Source organism: Vanessa cardui, chromosome 13 (assembly GCF_905220365.1).
Source record: "Vanessa cardui chromosome 13, ilVanCard2.1, whole genome shotgun sequence".
Taxonomy (NCBI): domain Eukaryota; kingdom Metazoa; phylum Arthropoda; class Insecta; order Lepidoptera; family Nymphalidae; genus Vanessa; species Vanessa cardui.
This window is the reverse complement of record NC_061135.1, coordinates 1,352,248-1,374,776: the sequence shown is the minus strand read 5'-3', so window position 1 is coordinate 1,374,776 and position 22,529 is coordinate 1,352,248. Positions and strand designations below refer to the sequence as shown.

At 34.0% G+C, this 22,529-nt stretch overlaps 2 protein-coding genes across 2 annotated transcripts; both read right to left on the bottom strand.

Annotated features, from left to right (window-relative positions):
• Window positions 1–67: 67 nt before the first annotated feature.
• Window positions 68–8,860, bottom strand: LOC124534662 (myogenesis-regulating glycosidase-like). Its single transcript, XM_047110638.1, has 9 exons — window positions 8,776–8,860; window positions 7,935–8,051; window positions 4,363–4,569; window positions 3,232–3,892; window positions 2,531–2,723; window positions 2,056–2,165; window positions 1,294–1,567; window positions 953–1,109; window positions 68–361 (listed from the first exon to the last, which is right to left on the bottom strand). The coding sequence occupies exons 1-9, from the start codon at window positions 8,798–8,800 to the stop codon at window positions 84–86; spliced, it is 2,022 nt and encodes a 673-aa protein (XP_046966594.1). The 5' UTR covers window positions 8,801–8,860; the 3' UTR covers window positions 68–83.
• Window positions 8,861–15,274: 6,414 nt separating this feature from the next.
• On the bottom strand, window positions 15,275–21,335 carry LOC124534660 (myogenesis-regulating glycosidase-like). The gene is made up of 9 exons (XM_047110635.1): window positions 21,236–21,335; window positions 20,315–20,413; window positions 19,736–19,903; window positions 19,009–19,669; window positions 18,292–18,484; window positions 18,104–18,213; window positions 17,394–17,649; window positions 16,731–16,887; window positions 15,275–15,472 (listed from the first exon to the last, which is right to left on the bottom strand). The coding sequence occupies exons 1-9, from the start codon at window positions 21,258–21,260 to the stop codon at window positions 15,285–15,287; spliced, it is 1,857 nt and encodes a 618-aa protein (XP_046966591.1). The 5' UTR covers window positions 21,261–21,335; the 3' UTR covers window positions 15,275–15,284.
• Between the last annotated feature and the right edge of the window lie 1,194 nt (window positions 21,336–22,529).

Below are 22,529 nucleotides of genomic sequence, written 5' to 3'. Positions count from 1 at the left end.
AGGTTATTTAAAATAAAACACATCTAGTTTGTTACAAGAAAAAATTTGGTAACCATTTATTTAATACTTAGCTTAGAATAAACTTAAATTTGATTAAATATATTTATCAACATTCCACATAATACCAACAGAGCCGAAACTATGGGAGCATTGCCCATACTTGTCTCAATGGATTTCTCCCTCACAAAGTATGGCAGAACATCAATGGGAGCTGGGTAATTGTAAATCCAAATTGGACCTTCGTAAACCTTTTCAGGGTTCCCTTCTTCAAGCCAGGTTCCTATTGGTAGATATATGTCTCTTGAAGTTGCACCTTCATTAAATATTGGAGCAACTAATATGTCTTCGCCCAGGAGATACTCTGCAAACAATAATTGGATTAAAGAAAATATATTAGACGCTATAGATTATTTAAACAAACCTTCTCAGGCAAGCAACTCGAAAATCTTCCAATTTTTTCAAGGTGCGTTAGGTCAAACGAATTGTAACGATGAATATAGCTTTTGATATTTATAATTAAAAGAATATTATAAATGCTTTTATTTATAAAAAGATTATTATTATAAATATTTTTTTTTCATTTGCTTCTCAATGTCTTAAATTTGCCAAGAATTAAAATTTTTGTCATGATATAAAAATTCGATATAATTGCTAAGTTAAACTTTTCTGAACTGATTAAAAGTAGTTATGGCTATTATACTAGTGTGAGTCAATATCATTAACCAATTATTTCGTCTTACTTGTGACCAAACCGTTCGGTCCAAACTATTGTCTGCTATTGTTAGCAAAAAGTACTTATGACTGACGAAGAATTATTACCATAACCTTTCTCATAGGTTAGATATTTTGTGCCTTAGGTTACATTACTGTATTGATTTAATAAATATTTTAATCGTTAGTCGCCAGACCAAGTAAATTCTCTGATTTGTAAATGGTATCATTTATATCTCACCATCCCATATTCTGAGCGCTTCCTGATCTGTAGGATCTATCCACCAGAGCGGCGCGTTGACGGGCGAGCCGTTATCCACTGAAGCTTGCATCGCGTCGTATATATCCTGCGCATGCGCAGCGTGGAGGTCGGTGTACTTTTTGCTTATAGCTACAGTCTGAAAGAAAGATGATTATAATTTGTTATTAGATTAGATTTAAAGGTAACGGTTAAAACATTATCATAATTTAAATTAATGAGTTTTGTTTAAAGAAAAACAGTATAAAAAAATGAAATGAAAATAGCTGATTATTTTATAGACCTGAGAAAAACAAAAGAGGATTTTAATAGCCGAAAATTACCTCGTTATCAAAATTCCAGGGTACAAAGGAGTATTGCATTGCAGGTAAGAAGGTGTTCGCCTGTACCCATCTTATGAACAATTCCTTAGTGGGCTGGCCGGCTTGGGGATGATTGAGGTTATAGCCGTTGCCACCTATCATATCAGGCAGGACCAAAGTGTAGCCGTTAAGATTCATCTGGATGGTGGTGGTGACGATTGTTGGAAGGCCATTGTCCATACCCCAGATGGAATCGCGGTCTACCATGCGAACGAAGATCGGGAGGTCTTGAGTTCTTGAATTTAATATGATTTACTTTAATAAGTAAGGTTTTAATGTAATAAAACAAGATATAGTTTTCTGAAGTAAGACTTCAGAGAGTGTTACAAGCTTTTTATAAAATACTTGTTAATAAGATTTTGAAGAACATTTAGTTGTCAATAAGTCAATGCGTATATTTTTTGGGTTAGATTAAAAGTTAAATTAAAAAGTAAAATTTGGAAAATTAAAATTACGTTCCAACAAGAAATGGTGCAAGGATTCTTGCTAATATTTACATTTCATCTGTATATATTATTTTTTGCTGTTCGCTGTTATCTCTATATTGTCAGATCTATCTGTTGTATATTAGATATCGATAAAAGCATCTAGAAATAATCAAGCTAATGATATTTAGACTGATAAAAATACTTTAACAAACTTTGACTAATTTGATGTTAGATTCTTAACATACATGTGTTCTATTAATTTGTCATACTGTTTATGATTTGTGCAGAATGTTACCTGTATGCAGCACGAACTTCTATCATGTCACCGAATCTTGCGCATGTCCTTACGTATGCGTCGACAATATTATGTGGGTGAAGGTCGATGTCGCCGTGTTGAACAGGGATCTGGTAATTACGACATTAACATTTTCTAAAATATTTAATTAAGACGGAATTATTTAACTTTAAACTTAACGTTTATTGAATTAATCTAAAAGAGAAAAAGTATTTGTATTGAGTTTTGCCATCGAGTAATTCTTGATATCAACTCAAAAGCCTAAAAGTTTTTGAAGAGTCTCGCCAATCGTCAAGTCTTGGAGAGCACGTAGTCGTTTACATCTGAATTTATTAAAATGTGATAAAGAAAGTTAGAAAGTGAACTTGTGCACTATAATTGTCATGTGCAGGTCAATCTTGAGAATAAACAACGTGGCCGAAGACAGGAGAATAAAAACTACAACGAAATTATCATATTTTGGTCTATAGCTCACCTGGGGAGAGAAACTGCTCTCACCAGCGTCAAATTTAATACTATCAATGCCATAAGTGTCGATGAGATTCTTGACACGGCCGTACCACCATTCCGCTGCTGCTGGGTTGGTAAAGTCAACCAGACCCGGAATAGAACCATTTGCGTTCCACCAGTTTGCCTCTGGTGTACCGGCTTCATCCAGGACTAGGTAGCTGGAAGATTTAATTATAAATGGTTAAAGTTCATTCATTTAATTCATAGTTGAATAAGGTACATAAGCCTATCACATCCTGGCTTATTGCCTTACAACATATACCAGGGACATATGTTAGCTCTTAAAATTGGTGGCGCATTGATGATGTTTCCTCACATCGCTTAATTAGTCAATATTTTTAACAGTTCCCGTATCGAAAGGCGGAGATAACTAGCTACCATTAGAAGGTCCATATGCCAGTACGTGTACCGATAACATATAAAAAATAGGAATAACTGTTACTGAATTATACCTATTTCCTATATTTGACGATTCGTTAATGTACATCAGTAGCCGATTGTTTTTCAAGTTTCTATCTAGTATTTGGACATTTGACATAGAAATCTACGCACGGTCTTAATACACAATACTCCGTACACAACTCTTCTCCGAAAGCAAAACGGATCACTTTTTGAACGATTGAATAAGCAAGAATTAATAAAAGGTACATGTTATTAGTACATTACCCATTAGACAGAGCTTCGGAATACCACGGATCACAGCCGCTGTTAATGAACGGATGAACCCAAATCGTCACACGAAAACCTAGAGCCTTGACCTCTTCCACCAGATGCGTGAGATTCGGGAATTTATTCGTATCGACTTCTAAGGAACCGTAACAAGTTTCCCAGAGATCATCGATTTCGAGTTGCGAATCATTGAAACCACTCGCTCTTATTTGTGTCGCGAATTCCATAACCTTCTCTCCGGTAATGTTTTGGGAGTACTGAGCCCAAGTCGACCAGATCGGATGTTGGACCATTCTGAAGTCTGGCAGGCCAGTCGGTTTACCTAAGTAGTTAGCTACAGCGTGTTGGTGGGCTTTCTTCACGTCAGGAAGAAACCAAATGTCATAAGATAGTTCTGTGTGGTTTCTTCTGGAGGAGTAAGGGTTCGTTATTTGAGCACCGAAGCAAATATGGTTGGGTTGGATGGAATTGTAGTCCACAAATAGTGGTACTTGTGGATGTACATAGATGTACTCTCCGGCGGAGTTCAGCCAGTATCTCTCAACAATCGCTCCATTGTCTTGTTCTTTAGAGATGTAAGCGCTGTAACTGTGTTGAGCGTTTTCTATTGGGTAAACTTGGTTTACTTGCATGGGGCCTCCATACCAATGATTCGTTCCTAAAATTAAAAGGTTTGATTGAATATATATCATAATGTAACACGTTGGTAGCGGCATAATTTTATTTATTTATTATATAGCTTCAGTACGTGGCATTTAAGACCTCGTATGAAAACTATCATAATACTGGTACGGGGCTTATTAGACCCCGTATTGTTTGAGAAACTCGATGTGATGATGTGGTGTAATCGAAACTTCAGTGCAGTAGGTCGTCAAAAAGACTCCGATTTAAAGTATTTCCACCATATTATTCTGTTTTCAATAGGTTTCATATAAGTATATTTAATAGATTAGATGTCCTAGTGACCAAGATATGTGAAATCTAACCGAAATTGCAACCAAAATCTGGACAGACAACATTACTCAGTGTTGTGTGTCCGTATGTACTTAATTTCGTTCTACTCAGAAAGTATCTGTCTTAAAATAAGGATGTTAACAAGCAATGAGTAAACTTCCAACTAAGACTTACCGAAATTGAAGCAATCTTCAAAACGAGTAAGATCTTGGGTATCCCATTTAATCTTAATGCCCCTCGCTTGTTCCACGTCATCGTATACGGTGTGGACGGTCAGGTTTGTATTGCCCATCTGGATGAGAACACCTCCTTCCACCTCTTCGGCGACGTACACCGAGTACAGAGTTCGACCAATGTGACCATACACTTTTCTTTCATCTCCTGAAATAAAAAGTTCATGAATAATACTGTTTTCAATATAACTAGAAAACTATTTGTGTACTTAATCTATATTAATATTATAAATGTGAAAGTAACTCTGTCTTTTGATTTTCAAACCACAGAACTGAATTTCATGACATTTTGTTTGAAGCGAATATGAACTTCATTAAAGGACATTGGCTATTTTTTGGCTAACACATGACAAGCAACACCCTAAAATGCGAGCGAACCGCGTTCGAATACTATTTTAATATATGTATTTTCCAGTTACTATAAGGCTAATAATAATAGTATCGAATATGTCGTGGTTAATCAGGCGTATTTCATTTACGGATGCATTCGTTTTCAGTTTTCAGGGTTATCCTTCCTTTCGAACCGGTAGTAGTACGATAGCAAATAAATTACCTTTTGTATAAATGTCGTGTTAAAGTCTAAGACATATTATATACACACTACACATAGTCTCCGACTCATACGAGAGTATACAATCTTTAGATTAAAGAAGAAACATAAATAAATCAGGTTCCGACCAAGAAAGTTTAAGCTTTCGGCCTTTTTCTGATTATGATCCAATCCTTCTCCTCAAGGGGAGAGGAGGCCTTTATCCTTATCCCAGCAGTGGGAAGTTTACAGGCTGTTGATGAATTGATTATTGATGAATGTCAATTGAATAGTACACGAAGAGTGTACTTGAAATAAGTATATTTGATATGAATTGATTTGAACGTTTAACATAATACTACATGAATGCGAACGCATGATATTTAATTATTAATAAGATTAGCGCACGGTAATACTTTAAAGTAAATATGTACTTCAATATAATAAGTGTTATTGTGTTTCTAAGTGATGTGTTTGTTCAATTAAAGTGTTATTGAATAATATACGATCACACTTTCACTTTTTTTTCTTACTTAATACTAATAGTCATATTTTAATGACCTTGACCTCATTTACAGGCTTGGAAAATCGATCGATGATAAACTGCGGCTGGATTAAGATAAAAAGATACTTGATTCGTCACAAATTTCGAGTCTATTTTAATGTGTTGTGTATTTTGTGTTAATAATTGACCCAAACCTGACCAGAAATAGTCAGTTTAATGGGTTTTTCATCGCATGTCATGTCATCATTGCAAGTAAGTAATAATAGCCTGTAAAATTCCCAATGTTAGGCTAAGGCCTCATCTTGTGGGAGCGGGTTTGGAACGTATTCCACCACGCTGTTTCAATGCGGGTTGGTGGAATGCACATGTGGCAGAATTTCGATGAAATTAGACACATGCAGGTTTCCTCACGATGTTTTCCTTCACCGCCGAGCACGAGATGAATTATAAATATAAATTAAGCACATATATATAGTGGTGCTTGCCTGGGTTTGAACCCGAAATCATCGGTTAAGATGCACGCGTTCTATAACCACTGGGCCATCTCAGCTGTCATTGCAAAGTATTATTAAAAAACTTGATGTTATATACGCTACCTCTCAGACCCCACATCAGTACTAATGTTACATAAATTTTTATAAATAAAAAAAAACCGCCTTCAAAAATGAACTAAAAAGAAAAAAATAATCAGTTACATCCATATCCAATTTACGATTTTTTAATCGCCTCTCAAAGTCGGTGCCGACATTGCTAATATAGGTACATAATACATAATACATACATATAAAAACTAAATCTATTTATTGTATAGATGACACCATTAGACAAACCTTACTATCGATACAAGTTAAATGATTTCAATATAGGAATTTATTTACTTTGTTGGCACCGACTTCAAAAGGTGATTAAAAAATCGTAAATTGGATATGGATGTAACTGATTATTTTTTTCTTTTTAGTTCATTTTTGAAGGCGGTTTTTTTTTATTTATAAAAATTTATTTAATGCTTTTCAGTGTTGTTTTGTTATTTATAATTACAATTGGTAGTGTTTATCATTCACTTTATTATACTCAGTACATTTCGGCTTTCGACTCTAAACATAACTCAACCCCGTTTCAATACGATGTGGACTGCAACTCAAATTAAGCGTTACCTAAGTTACAATAGCCTAATGTTAACTGCTCATCGCCAATTAGACAATACCATTTTTCCCGATGCAATGCCGTTAATCATCGAGGAATTCTCCGTGTAATCCACCATCAGCTAGACTTCATCATAGGCATGTTTACTAACATCAATTGCTTGACGACTATCTTAAAGAAATAGAACTAAACCCGTAAAATAGTTACTTACTAATAGGTTCTGATTACCAGTTGTGGTCTTCATCATCAGTTCCACTTCATCAAATGTCACTTTTCGTGAGCATATGACCAAGGCACTTTGAATAAAACCGAAATCACTATAGGTGTGCCTATAAAATTTGAGGAATTCCCTCGATTTCGCCAGGATCCCATCATCAGATCCTGATCTCCTGACAATGGGACCACCTGTAAAACATGCCCTTTCAAACAAAAAAAGAATTGTCAAAATCGGCCCAGACATCTTCGAGTAATTCGGTAACATACATAAAAAATAAAAAAAAAAAAAAAAAAAAAAGGCCCCGACGAATTGAGAACCTCCTCCTTTTTTTGAAGTCGGTTAAAAAAATGCACGTAGGTACTTAAAAGTTAACAACGGTTACAACACCTGAATCTATACTAAAGATCATACAATGATTTCAATTAATAACATTAAATGCTTAAATATAATACACAAATAAGAACTAATCCTAGTTACTGTATAAATCTTGACCGCGTGGAATGGTGGCAAGAATGCTAGCAGCATTTCCCCGTTGAATCGCAATTCCGATCCTCTGGGCAAAAAACGAAACAGCCCGCCTGTCACCAGTGGAGGCAATGAGGCGAGGTGTTATGATTACAGTTGAATCCCAACTATTTGAATCTTTTTTTTAAATTGGAATTGATGAAGTAATTGAAGTAAATTCATAGCATAGAATTTGCAAGTCGAGAGTGCCTGAAGTCTTGTGCCTCAGAAAGCACGCGACTCGTCCGGAGTCTAAGCTCTTTCCGTGCGATTTGAATTTCCATCAGCTTATGAGCATCTGAGCCGAGGTTAATTTAATTATTACTAATTCGAGGTGATGGTTTGCAAGCTTCAGTCAAAAAGTAGCCCATGACCTTTTTTCGAGTTCAAGTTTGTTTCATAAAAAAATCAGCAAATCGGTTCAGCAGTTTGGTCGTGAAAAACGGCAGACAGGCACACAGAGTAACTGTCACATTTATAATATTAATATAGATAAAACATAATTTTAATTATCATTAATATGTTGTTATACCTTATGCACTGTACTTCTTGCGAAGCTGCCTTTTCAGACGCTGAAATTGCTTGGGATAAAATAATCGATGAAGCGTAATTTACCTTTGGTTAAAACGAACTGGAAACCGCCAGTCAGCACTGGCTCAAGAGTGAGGTCTACATCATCAGCTCGCACTGATATATCCGCTGATAATGCCCGAGCGGTAAGAGTAAGGATACCTGTTAAATGTCAGCCAATTTTAATATTTAACGTAATTACATAGAATGTTACATCACGGAGGAAAGCTTCTTGTGTCAAATTAAAATCATGAAACCAACAGCCGGCATTTAAACACCTAGAAGAAATTATTAGTAGACACTAAATTAATAAAGAGACTGGGTATGTTTATAAGTTAAAAATAATCTGAGTTTGTTCAAATTCTGCATTACTAAAGAAACATATATTTTAAATAATTAGTCTTAAAGTAAAGTAATAGCATAGAAAAACTAAAAGACAAAATAACGTTAGAAATGCATTTCGAATAAAAAAATCATGAAAAAAACAATAATTTTAAATATCATCAAGGCGGAAGTCTGACGTCACTTGGAATGTGCTTTTGAGTTATACTGTGAATATTTTTATTTTTTATATAGTGATCGGTAAATGCGTAAAAAGAGCATAATTTATATTAAGGGATACTTATTAAGCAGCGACTGTAAACATTCTTACGAACAGAAGACTTTCTGCAGGTACCACAAATCCGCTTAACATACTAACATAAACATATATGTTTCAAAATCAAAATCATTTGATTTTGAAACATATATGTGCACTTTTGAATCGTCATTTAACAATTAAGTGAAGCTGCCAGTTTAAAATATTTCTCTGAGTAAACTACGGACTACCACCAATTTAACATTAATTATAGATTATTTAACAGATAAAAAATATAATGAAAATTACCAAGCACTGTCCCTATTGCCGCCATCACAGATCACTCAGAATCAGCGACTGTTATCCATTACCTTGTGACAATATCAGAATTACCCAATTGTTTCATTCGTTATCGGAATCTCGAGATTTTTCATGTTTAGATAACCGCCATTATTCGTTTTGCATATAAAGCTATTTTAAAAAAATAAATACCGATTTGTTTTTTTATTAAATAATCCTTTACAACTATACAGTTTCAGTAATTTAGGTGGACCATAAGTTTGACAAATTGACAGATATGTTTTCATTAATCACTGTTTAGGTTATAATTTAAATCGGAATGTGTTATATTTTGTTTGATTTGTATTTTATGTACATACAAGCGACACGCCCCGGCATCGCACGGTTGCAATGTTGATACTAAATATACTGCAGACTGTGTTACAGTGTTCACAGTTTTTCAGTCATCCTATACTATATTGTGCATGTTACTTATGAACCTTACTCTTGAATCAATCTATCTTTAAAAAAACCGTATCAAAATCCGTTGCGTAATTTTAAAGATCTAAGCATACATAGGGACAGACAGCGGTAAGCGACTTTGTTTATATGGAATGTGTCATTATTATTATTGTTACAGCATCAGTAGCATTTGCTAACGAGTACTCAAACTGACGATTTTCACAATCTTATAATTAACCTACGAGATAACAAGGATAATTTCTAAAAAATGTAGTTTTTTACACATATTATAATTATATGCACGGCATATAATACAATACTCATATACGTAACTTAAATTTTAATTATTTTTTTAAGTGGCAAAAGGTCTGCGCGTAGCTCAGTATAAAGTCAAAATCTGAAATATTTGCTTAATATAGAAGCAGTACACTAATTGCTTATTGATTGTCAAAAATTTCGCGTGATACTGGCGAAATAATCTTTATCTTTTTGGCAGAAATCAAAGCCATAAAAAATCTTTCACCGATTCGAAAAAAAACAACTCGGATTTGAGAAGAACTGAAGCAGCAGGATTTTTTTTAATTATCATTATTAATTGTAACAGTAGAAGTCATAATGGCAAAATAATATTATTTTTTATACAATATTTAAAAAATATATGATATGAATATTCATTCCTTATCAATACCGAACACAGTGATACAGTAGGGATGTAAAATATTTAATGTTTTTGATCGTTATCTGCTTTATGTATTTTATTTATTTTTAGTAAGAATTAAATTTTACTTCACCAAGTTTAAATTATATGTACTTGAAAATAATATATTTTGCATAATGTTGAGTAAAAATGTAATGTGGAAAATACAAACACATTCGATTTTCCGTTGACAAGATACGTAAGAAGATTTGATAACGCAATCAATAGATAAGATGAATTGAAAATCATAAGACGTTTGTTTTTTGAGATATATTTATTATTATTTACACAGCCTCGTAGATTATATTGGATATTAAGAAAATTTTATACCAAGTAGCAACTAAATCAGTTATTAAAAATCTGTATTTTAAACTGCTTATAGTAAAGTATCCTTTCGTGTGTCTTCTTTGGATGACATTTTCCTCTCTTTCTCTTTATATTAAATAAGGTTTTATATAAAAACTTTTAAACTTATACCTATTTTGTTATTGTTTTATTAAATGCAATTCAATACTAATTTTGTCGTAGTTACCAAATTGTTTTCAGTACACAGTTTATTATAATGAAAGCAATTGCTGGTATCTCTTTTTTTTAATTTTTTGTTTACACAAAATCTATTTTGATTCAAAACTATTTTTTATTCATTAATAGGGCTCATATGAGAACTCGCAGTAACTTATTTATAAATTTAATCAACGATGAAAAAAGATCGAAATCGGTGAAGGAAAAAGACAGAAAATTATTAGAAACATTTTGAAAAAGTTGACGGCGAAGTGATATTATTAAAATAGTTCAATTAAAACGAGCGACTAATTGCCTTTCAAAATATAATAAAGTAAGTTTTTTCAACCGACTTCCAAAAGGAGGAGGTTATCAATTCGTCTGTATTTTTTTTTTTTTTTTTTTTTTTATTATCTTTGTTACCTCATAACTTTTCACTGGGTGGACCGATTTTGATATTTTTTTTTTGTTTGAAAGGTAGTGCTTCCCGTGGGGTCCCATTTTTTTTATTTTTTTTTCCGATGATGGTATCCATGTGAAAACGACATAAGTCTTAAATTTGCATTACGTATATACGCGACAAATAGGTGAATAACTGAAAATCACGTTAACCAATTTTGATAATTCTTTTTTTATTATAAAATATATACTTCAAGGTTAATTTGGTGAAAGTTTGGTAAGGTTCTGAGCACAGGATCCATGACAAAGTAACGGAACGGAAGGGAACGGAACAATTCTGAGGAGCACGTTAGCGATACTCGGTCGAATCTTTTATTTATGGGTTATTTGAATATTTGAGTCACCTTCCGTAATGTGGTTATGTTTATGTAATTATCATAGTCGAATATTATAATCAACTAGCTACCCACCCCGGCTTCGCACGGGTGCAATACTGATACTAAATATACTACAGAATTTGTTTATATACAACATCACATCGCAAACTTCTAAAATTATCAGTGTTTCTTTACTATATTCTTCATGTATTATATACACAAACCTTCCCCTTGAATCACACTATCTTTTAAAAAAAACCGCATCAAAATCCGTTGCGTAGATTTAAAGATATAGGGACAGAGAAAGCGACTTTGTTTTATACTATGTAGTGATGGAACTCCTATACGCCTCGCAGTTAGGGTGCGATATGGGGCAGAATTTCTTACTATCTTTAATCAAATTTTGTGTATGTGATGTGATGTCATATGATGTACGAAATATAGTTGGTCTTTTTCAAAGTTTTTTTGCTGAGTTCGATTACAGCTCTTTCGAGGGATCCTTGTAGTTTACGCCGCGTGACGTATTAAATCCGCATTTTCGAAAGTCTATTTTTGCTTTATTCGCAAGTTTCCTTTGAAATTGTCCTCGAAGTAGTTTCTGACTCATATAAACGGAACGCTTAATCTATCCATATTAAAAAAAATTAGTTAGTCAACATCAGCTTCACTTAAAACCAAAAAATAAATAAAATTTTAACAAAAAGAAAAACCGACTTCAAACAAAACACTATTTTAAAACAAATGAATATGCACGAAAAAGTAATAAAAATAATTGCGTGTTCAACATATTTTTTAGAGTCTTCCTAAGTTAAATGAAATGAAAAATATTAGACTACTTAAAAGTCGATTAACGATTATATCATGTAGTTATAATTATTGTTATATTTGGAGTCGGTGTCAGCCAATAAAACCCTATAGTATATCTATCAAAAAACAATACGAGAATACTTTAACAAATATGTTTTTTACAAATTACCTTTTACACAATAATATACTGGATCAATCAAGGGGCTCGTATCTCTTCTTTCTTTTGATTGTTGGGGCAAGGGCACCGTGGCTGACACCGGCTCCAAATATAACAATAGTTATAACTACATGATATAATCGTTAATCGACTTTTAAGTAGTCTAATATTTTTCATTTCATTTAACTTAGGAAGACTCTAAAAAATATGTTGAATACGCAATTATTTTTATTACTTTTTCGTGCATATTCATTTGTTTTAAAATAGTGTTTTGTTTGAAGTCGGTTTTTCTTTTTGTTTAAATTTTATTTATTATGGTATAGGTTGGCGGACGAGCATATGGGTTACCCGATGGTAAGTGGTCACCATCATCCATACACAATGAAGCTGTGAGAAATATTAACTATTCCTTATATCGTCAATGTGCCACCAACGTTGGGAACTAAGATGTTATGTCCCCTGTGCCTGTAGTTACTACAATTTAATAATTCAGTTAAAAAAATCTGTACAATTCTTCAAGACATATGAGTTGCGATAAATTATTATGATAATATTGATGCAAAAAAATTTAAGATTGAGGACTCAAAATGATAGTTACACAAACATCGATTATCACACGTCTTTATGTGAAATAGAATCAAAGTAATGCCGCCCTCCACAAGTTAAACTACTTACTTCCTATTGTTCAGTTGTATTGATAATATGATCCTTTTGCTCCCTACCCATTTAATTTTATGCGTATTTTCGTTGGAGTCTGCTTTCCTGTGTTAGAGTCGAAATATTGACTCAAAAATACTTTATTGTAAAGTTTATTTGAATAAAGGATAAATAAATTGAATAATAATAAATAATAATAATAATAAATTAAATAAATTGAATCAACGTTCAGGATTACTATCGAAACGTTTTAGGTCGAACTCAATAAAAATGTCGAGAATTCCAAAAAACAAAATTTAAAACTAGAATTGCAGTAAAATATAAAAATAAAATATATCCACAGTCTCAAATTCGTGAGGGAGTAAAGCTTGAAATTAAATATTTTTGTTTTCTTTTTGTTCTTTTGCGATTTGTTACCAATAATACTGATTATTTATTAGTCTTTTAAGCTCAAAAAAAGTTTCTTAACTATAAGTATGGATACTACTTCGTGTAGATATAAGCCGCTCAAATTATGACATTGGTGCGCAAAAGCTTGCATAAATGCAAACCAGTCTACGGTATCTAGAGTATACAGAAGGCTTGTAGACACAGGGCTGTGCAAAGAGACCCAATACAGGCAGAACGAGAGCATCTGCCCATCGTGACATTAGAATTATTAGATTTTAAATTAACATGGTTATTTTTATTATTACAGTTATTAATAACGGGATGTTTACCATGTTTTTCTTATTCTCATCAGAGTCTCGTGCACAAGACATTCGTAGATAATGTCGGAATTTCGAGCTCCAACGAATAATAATAAAAAACTTAGATATCCCGTAATAAATAACTGTAATATAATTATTGTTTTAACTTTCTGTACGAAATTGCTTTTTTATTGCAGTAAACAACAAATCATAAGAATAAAGTGTGTGGGGTAAACATAAGCACACGAACAATAAGTAGGCGGCTGCAGGAGGCAAGATAGAGCGAAAACTAGGCTACCACGCTATTCGGATCTTAATTCCATACAAAAGAGCCGAATAAACTTATATAATTTGAATTGAAATAATAATATCTAGTACGGCTTTAATTTTTAAATACGTTTTTATTTGAAATAACATTTATTAGTATAATTATTGATTCGGTTATCGACACCGTATTGTGGGACTCCCGTCACTTCCTCTCGCGGCGTGGTGCGGCCACTGGTACTGTCTGGCACGAGAAAAACAAAAGGCGGTGGATTTTGAACGGGCAGGGGAAAAGAAAGCTACATTCGTGGATGGGTCAAAGGATATAATTATATACAATAAGCGGATAAATAATATATGTATTGATTGGTAAATTAATATAGTGACATAAATTAATTTTGTGTTAATAGTTTTATTACACAAGGAACAGCGATTTCATAGGAACGGAAAAATATTCCACAACACCTTTCCAAAACCCTAATCGGAATTATGCATAACAGCTTACAATCTCTTATACGGGCACGTGAAAGCAACAATTTTAGGTCAGTTAGGCAGAACCTACTCAGAATGATGTAAGAATTCTAAGGATACTCTTTATATTCAAATCTATTAGGCATTCAGGTTCTGGTGGAACAAGGAACCCTGATAATATTACAATCATTTTTGGGCAGCCTTGTAATATACAAATGTGTTTACATAATTGACATTGTGTGTATATATATTGTGTTAACAGTGGTGTACATAAGTAGTAGTAGTCGAGATGGCCCAGAGGTTAGTACACGTGCATCTTAACCGATGATTACGAGTTCGAACCCAGGCCAGCGTCGCTGTTTCATGTGCTTAATTTGTCTTTATAATTCATTTCGTGTGAAGGAAAACATCGTGAGGAAACCTGCATGACAAATTTCATAGAAATTCGGCCACATGTGTATTCCAGCAACCCGCATTGGAACATCGTGGTGGAATATGTTCCAAACCTCCTCAAAGGGAGAGGAGGCCTTTAGCCTAGCAGTGGGAATTTACAGGCTGTTGTTATGTTGTTGTGACATAAGTAGTAACAGGATAAGATGAGATGTGAGTGACGTAATATTTTTATAGAGCTTCTACAAAACCGTCTGGGGTGGCCCACATATAAATCATCAAAAAAGATAATAATATATTAGATCTCAAGATTCGTAGCGTTTTGATAATTCTATTAATTTGACATATTCCTAAAAATATATAGCCTATTCCCATATATTCAAGTTTCATTCTTAAAAGGCTTATTAGTGTAGGTATCTCAAACGTAGCTTTATAATAAAATAAAGGAAAACAAAAAACATAAACTTAAATCTTATTTAATCATTAACAATAAAAAGATTAAATAAAAATAATATCAAAAATACTTTTTTATTTTAGTTTTATATTGGCAAAAATGCGATCTCTCTCGTAAAACACTGACATTCATAAAACAATAATTTGTTTTTTTCTGTGAGCTTTTGTCCTCTTATTGTGAGCTGATGTGGTCTGTAGAGTTGTATCTACATAGTTTAGTCTTCAAGAGTGAAGTAGGGCAGAGTGTCAAGAGGTGCTGGGTAATCCCTGAGCCAAACGGGGCCCTCGATCATTTCATTTGTAACTCCGTCCCGCCACTGTCCACGTGGGAGATAGATGTCACGTGACACCGCGCCTTCTTCCAGAACGGGAGCTGCGAGAATACGCTCTCCAAGGAGGAACTCTGTAATGTAACGGAAATGTATTACAAATTTTGTTCCTCTTTTTTACGAAAGTAACGCAGATAGAGGTGTCTGAAATTCGATTTATTTCAAATTTATAAGGGGTATTCCTCAAGGAATGCTAATGGATATTAATATGACACGTACGTACTTATAGGTATGCATGTTTTATATGCAACATTCGTGTATATAATATGTAACGTTGTAGTTTACGTTCATGTCAAAATTAAAAAAACAGTTACGTTTTCCTTTTGACATTTGTTTTTTTTTTATTGTAATAATGACAAGGTGTCGTCGAGCTGAGTCTCAATTTTCCAAACATTCAAATCAATGTTTCTATTGACCAAGGGGCAATCATTAAAATATTGGACAACATCACATACATTACTCTGATCCCAATGTAAGTAACTAAAGCATTTGTGTTATGGAAAAACAGAAGTAACGTCGGCACCATAAACATCCACCAAAGACAAAATAGAAAAAAAAACTTTGTCTACATCGACTTGACCCATGAAAACCAGTGAACGACTATAAATAGTTCAGTGCCAATTTTTGTGTATAACAAGTAACTAAAGCATTTGTGTTATGGAAAAACATAAGTAACGTCGGCACCACAAACATCCACCCAAGACAACATAGACAAATAAAAACTTTGTCTACATCGACTTGACCCATGAAAACCAGTGAACGACTATAAATAGTTCAGTGCCAATTTTTGTGTATAACAAGTAACTAAAGCATTTGTGTTATGGAAAAACATAAGTAACGTCGGCACCACAAACATCCACCCAAGACAACATAGACAAATAAAAACTTTGTCTACATCGACTTGACCCATGAAAACCAGTGAACGACTATAAATAGTTCAGTGCCAATTTTTGTGTATAACAAGTAACTAAAGCATTTGTGTTATGGAAAAACATAAGTAACGTCGGCACCACAAACATCCACCCAAGACAACATAGACAAATAAAAACTTTGTCTACATCGACTTGACCCATGAAAACCAGTGAACGACTATAAATAGTTCAGTGCCAATTTTTGTGTATAACAAGTAACTAAAGCATTTGTGTTATGGAAAAACATAAGTAACGTCGGCACCACAAACATCCACCCAAGACAACATAGACAAATAAAAACTTTGTCTACATCGACTTGACCCATGAAAACCAGTGAACGACTATAAATAGTTCAGTGCCAATTTTGTGTATAACAATAGCCGTTGTATTTCATGATATAGATAGCGTGGGTATATCTCACCGTCCCAGACGGCGAGGGCGTCTTGGTCGGTGGGGTCGAGCCACCAGATGGGCGGGTTGACGGGCGCGCCAGAGCGCACGGACTCCTGCATGGCAGCCGCTATATCATCAGCAAACTCCGCGTGTAATTGAGTGTAGCGACGGCATATCTCCACCGCCTGCCATTAAATTTGGGTGTAAGAATATGAGGATGCGTTTAATTAACCTACGATAATATTAGATACGGAGAGGTTACTGCTTTAATAGGAGAGATATCTCTATGCAATTACTTGGTATTTTTAGGAAGTAATGTATTTATCATCCTTATCAATGTGATAGTAAATTTAAGTAATAGTGGTATGGAAAAGAAGATACTGTCATCTACGATAATGTTTAAACAAGTTTTACATTTAATGTTGTCTTAAATTTTCGCGATTATTACACATTGAAATAAAACTAGTTATAACGGATTTGAATCGCTTATATTATTTCGTCTACCCGTGACCACGAACGCTGTAAAGTGCTTGAAACGTCGGGATGTCAAAAATAATTAGTATACGCGATTCAAATCCGTTATAACTAGTTTTATTTCAAGTTTTACATTTTTAATGTGATTCGTAATCTCCAACATATAGTATTGACTAAACTGTGATTAACAAATGTTTTAGTTAAGGAGAATACAAACCTCGTCATCATGATCCCATGGAACGAAGGAGTATTGAAGAGTCGGCATGAAAACATTAGCCTGGAGCCATCTCACGAACAGCTCCTTGGATGGTTTCGCGTTGTATCCATTACCACCGATCATGTCCGGCAGCACCAGCGTGTAGCCGTTAAGGTTCATTTGCAGGAGGGTGGTGACCAGAGTCGCGAGACCGTTGTTGAAGTCCCATAGGGTATCTTTGTCAACCATGCGGATGAAGACTGGTAGGTCTTGAGTCCTGGTTAAATGTTGGTAACGTTAGACAAAGGAATTTTTGACATATTCCAAATGTTTTTGTAATGTTGTGCCGTATATGCACATAGGTATTAAAGTAAACAGTTAGTAAAGTTACATATTCTATGACTAAAATATTTCACATCTGTGTATCTCATATTCTTTGGCATATATCATGTGTAAAAGTCGAAGCATTGCATATGTAAAACGGAGTGTCTATCAAGTGCGTCACAGTATGTATAATTGTACCGTCTCGTTAATAAATCGTGAACTAGTTAATAAATCGTGAACTAGTTAGTGTCTTTCATTATCCTCTACATCAGCCCAGCAACAATTGGCCAAAGAATATGAGATACACAGATGTGAAATATTTTAGTCACAGAATATGTAACTTTACTAACTGTTTACTTTAATACCTATGTGCATATACGGCACAATGCCAATTCAATGTGTGTTACCTCATTCCAGATCTGACTTCGATCATGGGGCCAAACTTGGCTACAGTCCTCACGTAGGCTTGAACAATGTTTCCAGGGTGTAAATCGATGTCTCCATTTTGGACTGGGATCTGAAAGCAAATATAAATTGAAAGCAAACATAAGTAAATATTCTTAACAATGTTGATTTAACAGTTAATTCAAATTACCTGGGGTGACCAGCTAGATTCTCCAGCATCGAACTTCAAGCTATCAATGTCGTAAGTGTCAATCAGATCTTGTACTCTTGTGGTGTACCATTCAGCAGCTTCGGGGTTGGTGAAATCGATGTATCCGGGAACTGAGCCATTATTGTTCCACCATGTTGTGTCTGGGCTACCCTCTTCGTTTAGGACTAAGTAACTGTAGAGTGTTTAAAGAAATAAATTACACTTGTAATTATTATTAAATTGAAATTACGAATTTAATGTAGATACTTTGAAGGCGTTTATCTATACATATAATAAAATTGGAGGGTCTGTTTGTAATATTACATTAGGCCTTTTTTACTCAATGCATATGAGAAAAAACATGGTACATATACCAAGATAACATTTTTTACTATTTTGTCTGTTTGTCTGTTTGTTCCGGCTAGTCTCTGGAACGGCTGGACCGATTTTGACAGGACTATCACTGGCATATCACTGATATGATAAGGAGTAACTTAGGCTCCAATAATATTTTTTGCTTAAATTCAAACGCGTGCAAGGTCGGGGGCACAGCTAGTTTATATATATAAACCATCATATAATACTTCTTAAAATTAATTTGTACCTAACCGTCTGACCGGCGTTGTCAGACGGTCAGTTAGGAATTAATTTAAGAATATACAAATAATATTTGAAAGTTAGAAAATTCAATCATATTTAGATTTTTAATTTACTTACCCCTTTTCCAAAGCCTCAGAGTACCAAGGATCGCAGTCCTTGTTAATGAAGGGATGGACCCAAATAGTCACCCTGAAACCAAGGCCTTTAATATCTTGAATCAGTTGTTTGAAGTTGGGCAATTTCCTTTCATCAACGGTCAGGGAACCGTAGCAGATTTCCCAAAGGTCATCGATCTCGAACTGAGCGTTTGGGAATCCACTGTCGTTGATTTCGTTTGCGAATTCCCATAGACTGTCTTGGTCGATTTCTCTGGAGTATCTCGCCCAAGTCGACCATACTGGATATTGAATCATTCTGTAGTCAGGAATATCCGATGGTTTGCCAAGGTAAGTGTCGACGGCGTGTTGGTGTGCTTCTTTCGCGTCATCGAAGAACCAGAGGTCGTATTTGAGAACATTTTGCGTACGTCTCGTAGAGTAGGGCGCTGTAACTTCAGCTACGAAGCAAATGTGGTTATCGAGGATATTGTGATGATCTACGAATAGAGGTGCTTCCGGTTGAATGTAAATGTACCAGCCCGCTGAATTGACCCAATATCTTTCAGATACAGCTGAGTTATCATCTTCTTTAGATATTACAGAGTACTTCTGCAGTTTAGACTTCTGAATCGGCCAGTACTGTTCCTTTTGTTCCGGACCTCCGAACCATTGTCTGGTACCTAATGATTTTCAAAATGAATAAATTGTATTATAAAAAGAATTAAAGTTATATTATTAATTCTTACCGAAGTCATAACAATCTTCGAAGATTTTGTCGCTAGGTCCTTGCCACGAGATGGTTACCCTGTATCCGCCGCTGGCTTGGTCGCGACCTTCGGTGATTTCGAAGGTAACATCTTCATCATCAAGACTTGCTTTACGTCCGATTTGACCAAGAAGAATGCGATTCGAATCTGTGAAAGAATATAAAGTAATATATAATTTGGCAAGATTTTCTTACCATTTCATACACCAAATTCTATCACTGTTCTCATCAGCAGCTACACGTATCTTTATTGTGCTAAATAATGTGTTTCCATGTTCTGAATTTGTGTTTATAATTCATAACGTACCTGGTGGTGAAAGAATACACCGTAGTGAATTGAAAAGTATGTTTCAATGAAAATCTGCCACACACGTTAAGGGTGAGGATGCTGTTCCTTTTGGCAACATGGTATGAGCGCCACACGGCTAGCACACACTTGTGTGTGGAGAAAGAGACAGCAGAGAGAGAAAGAGAGCATTATACCATTTTCTGTCACAATATACGAGTCGGTTTTACTTATTATACACAGACTTTTTGACTTTTTGACTGGTCGACTCACCTGTGATGGCGATGACATTGTAGCCATCGTCAGTTTCTTCTAATTCAAAATCGCGGGCGGTTGGCTTTCTAGGCGCAGCGCCTAGCACCACAGCTAGTCCTGGAAATGAATTTTGTATTTAAAAAAAAACTCTTGTCAATCTCATGAGTATATTTAATGCAGGTCCAAAATGAATATATTGTAACTAGAGCAGCACTTTGAGTTAACGAGTAAACAATGTTAATTTAATATAATATCCCTATGTATTGATACAGTAAAAACAAGTATTATAGTATGCGTTGTTTTTGTCTGTTATTAATTACTTTTTTAAAAGTTATAGATCAGCATGTATGGAGAAGTAAATATTTCAATTTTTTTTTAAAATAGTAAATTGGTTTTTATTGTTCTAGGGCTTAAGATCTCTATTTTTTATCTATGTTTAATGTATGATTAGTATTTTATATTATTTATTTATAGTTAATAATCTTTAAATTATATATACATTACGGGGACTATTTACTGCTTTAATTATGTTCTATTGATCGATTTCGGACTCGATGTCTATGTTTAATGAAGGTTACAATTACGTAAGAGATAATAAAATGCGAGCGCAAACATGCGATCGATTTCTTTTCGTTCACTCTTTCAGTCGGATGCGATGATAAATCAACATAACCGAAGTTCAGTTACAGAAACAACAGCATAATTCCTTTCTATGCACGAGGCTGAAAAACTGCCAACTTCTAAAAGTCTGCTATTGACTATTAATATTCTTCTTGGCAAAATATTATACTATTTTATTGACTTTATCCGAAATTCGTAATAAGCTCCTCGTATACAGCCATAGGACAACGAGCCAGTTAAATTATTTAATGAGCATTAAACACCACAAGTATTGTAACTATAGGGAAACCCAAATAATATACTTCAAATATTACTCACCAGCTAAAAGCACTAACCACTTCATTTTGGATGGTGCCTTTAAGCGGGCCGCGACGGAAACAGGTCATTTTATTATTTTCCATATCAACACTTATCTTGCGATTCTCCTGAGTTAGCGGATAACTCGTGACAGATAAGTCATCTCAGAATCCCCAGTGGATAACACACAGGCTGATGAAAAAGATACATAAAATCTTACGATTTTCTGAACCTTTTTTATATAATTTAATGGGTATTTGGGACATCCGATGGTAAGTGATGACTAGTGCCCAAAGAAATTGGCGCTGTAGAATGAATTGTTCCTTACTTCTGTTATCATCGCATCCTTTTGAAATAAGTTAGAGTTATGTTTCTGTAATTATAATGGCTCACGTACCCTTCAAATCGCATTACAACAAAACTAATTATTACTCTTGGCGGTAGAATATGTGTTAAGTGGGTTGTTCTTACCCAGAACGGCTGGTAGAGAATAAATGGTTTTCTTGAGCAATGAAATATACATTTATCATTCTGAATATTTTTGAGATATTTCTTCGGCTATGTTATTTAGTATTTTCGAAAGGAAAATACTAAAAAACCACAGATAAATAATATGATACGTAAGAAAAAAATTGGAATAAGAATACCCTTTTTCTATAGAGGAAAATAATGTTATGACAAATGCAAGTAATCTTTAGTCTCTACAGTTAGGACAATTAAATTTTGAAGACGGCTAATATTCAAAATCGAAAGGACTTCTCCGTAACTTTCAGAAGATATATTAAAATTTAAAATATATAAGATAATATCATGGAATAGTTAAATATCATACTGAAACGATACGTCCAATAACAAAAAGTCATAAATTATCGAAATCGCAATTAACTTAGAAAATGAATGTAGTTTAGACAACAAATAAATTTATTTCATTCTATATAAGAATAAAGATAAATTTATAAAATGCTTTAGCAAAACTGTCCATTTAAAATCTTACTATTTTATTATCAATACACGCTACAGTGTTCTGTATTTAGCCTAAACGATAAGATACAGTCATTTATATCAAGTATTTTGTTTACTGCTTTACATAATATTTATTTGCTAAACGTCATGTATTGAACACCAAAACCTCCACACTATTACAGTAAAGAAAGCGAAATTTATTGTTATACTTTTTTTTACAAAACAAGACTCCATCTAATTAAAATGGCCAAAGTCTTTTCTGAACTTTCAAATTCTAGGTTGCTGAGATTTATTCGATGGAATTCTTATTCGGTCCCACCCGTTTTTTATTATTAATTATTATTATATCTTT

Coding starts and splice junctions, on each gene's coding strand:
- LOC124534660 (XM_047110635.1), bottom strand. CDS start 21,260: ATGAAGTGGTTAGTGCTTTTAGCTG. Junction 20,414..21,235: donor GTGGTTAGTGCTTTTAGCTG/GTGAGTAATATT, acceptor ATTCATTTCCAG/GACTAGCTGTGGTGCTAGGC. Junction 18,485..19,008: donor TCTGAGGCTTTGGAAAAGGG/GTAAGTAAATTA, acceptor AACACTCTACAG/TTACTTAGTCCTAAACGAAG.
- LOC124534662 (XM_047110638.1), bottom strand. CDS start 8,800: ATGGCGGCAATAGGGACAGTGCTTG. Junction 1,568..2,055: donor GAAGTTCGTGCTGCATACAG/GTAACATTCTGC, acceptor ATTAAATTCAAG/AACTCAAGACCTCCCGATCT. Junction 1,110..1,293: donor CCTGGAATTTTGATAACGAG/GTAATTTTCGGC, acceptor TCTTTCTTTCAG/ACTGTAGCTATAAGCAAAAA.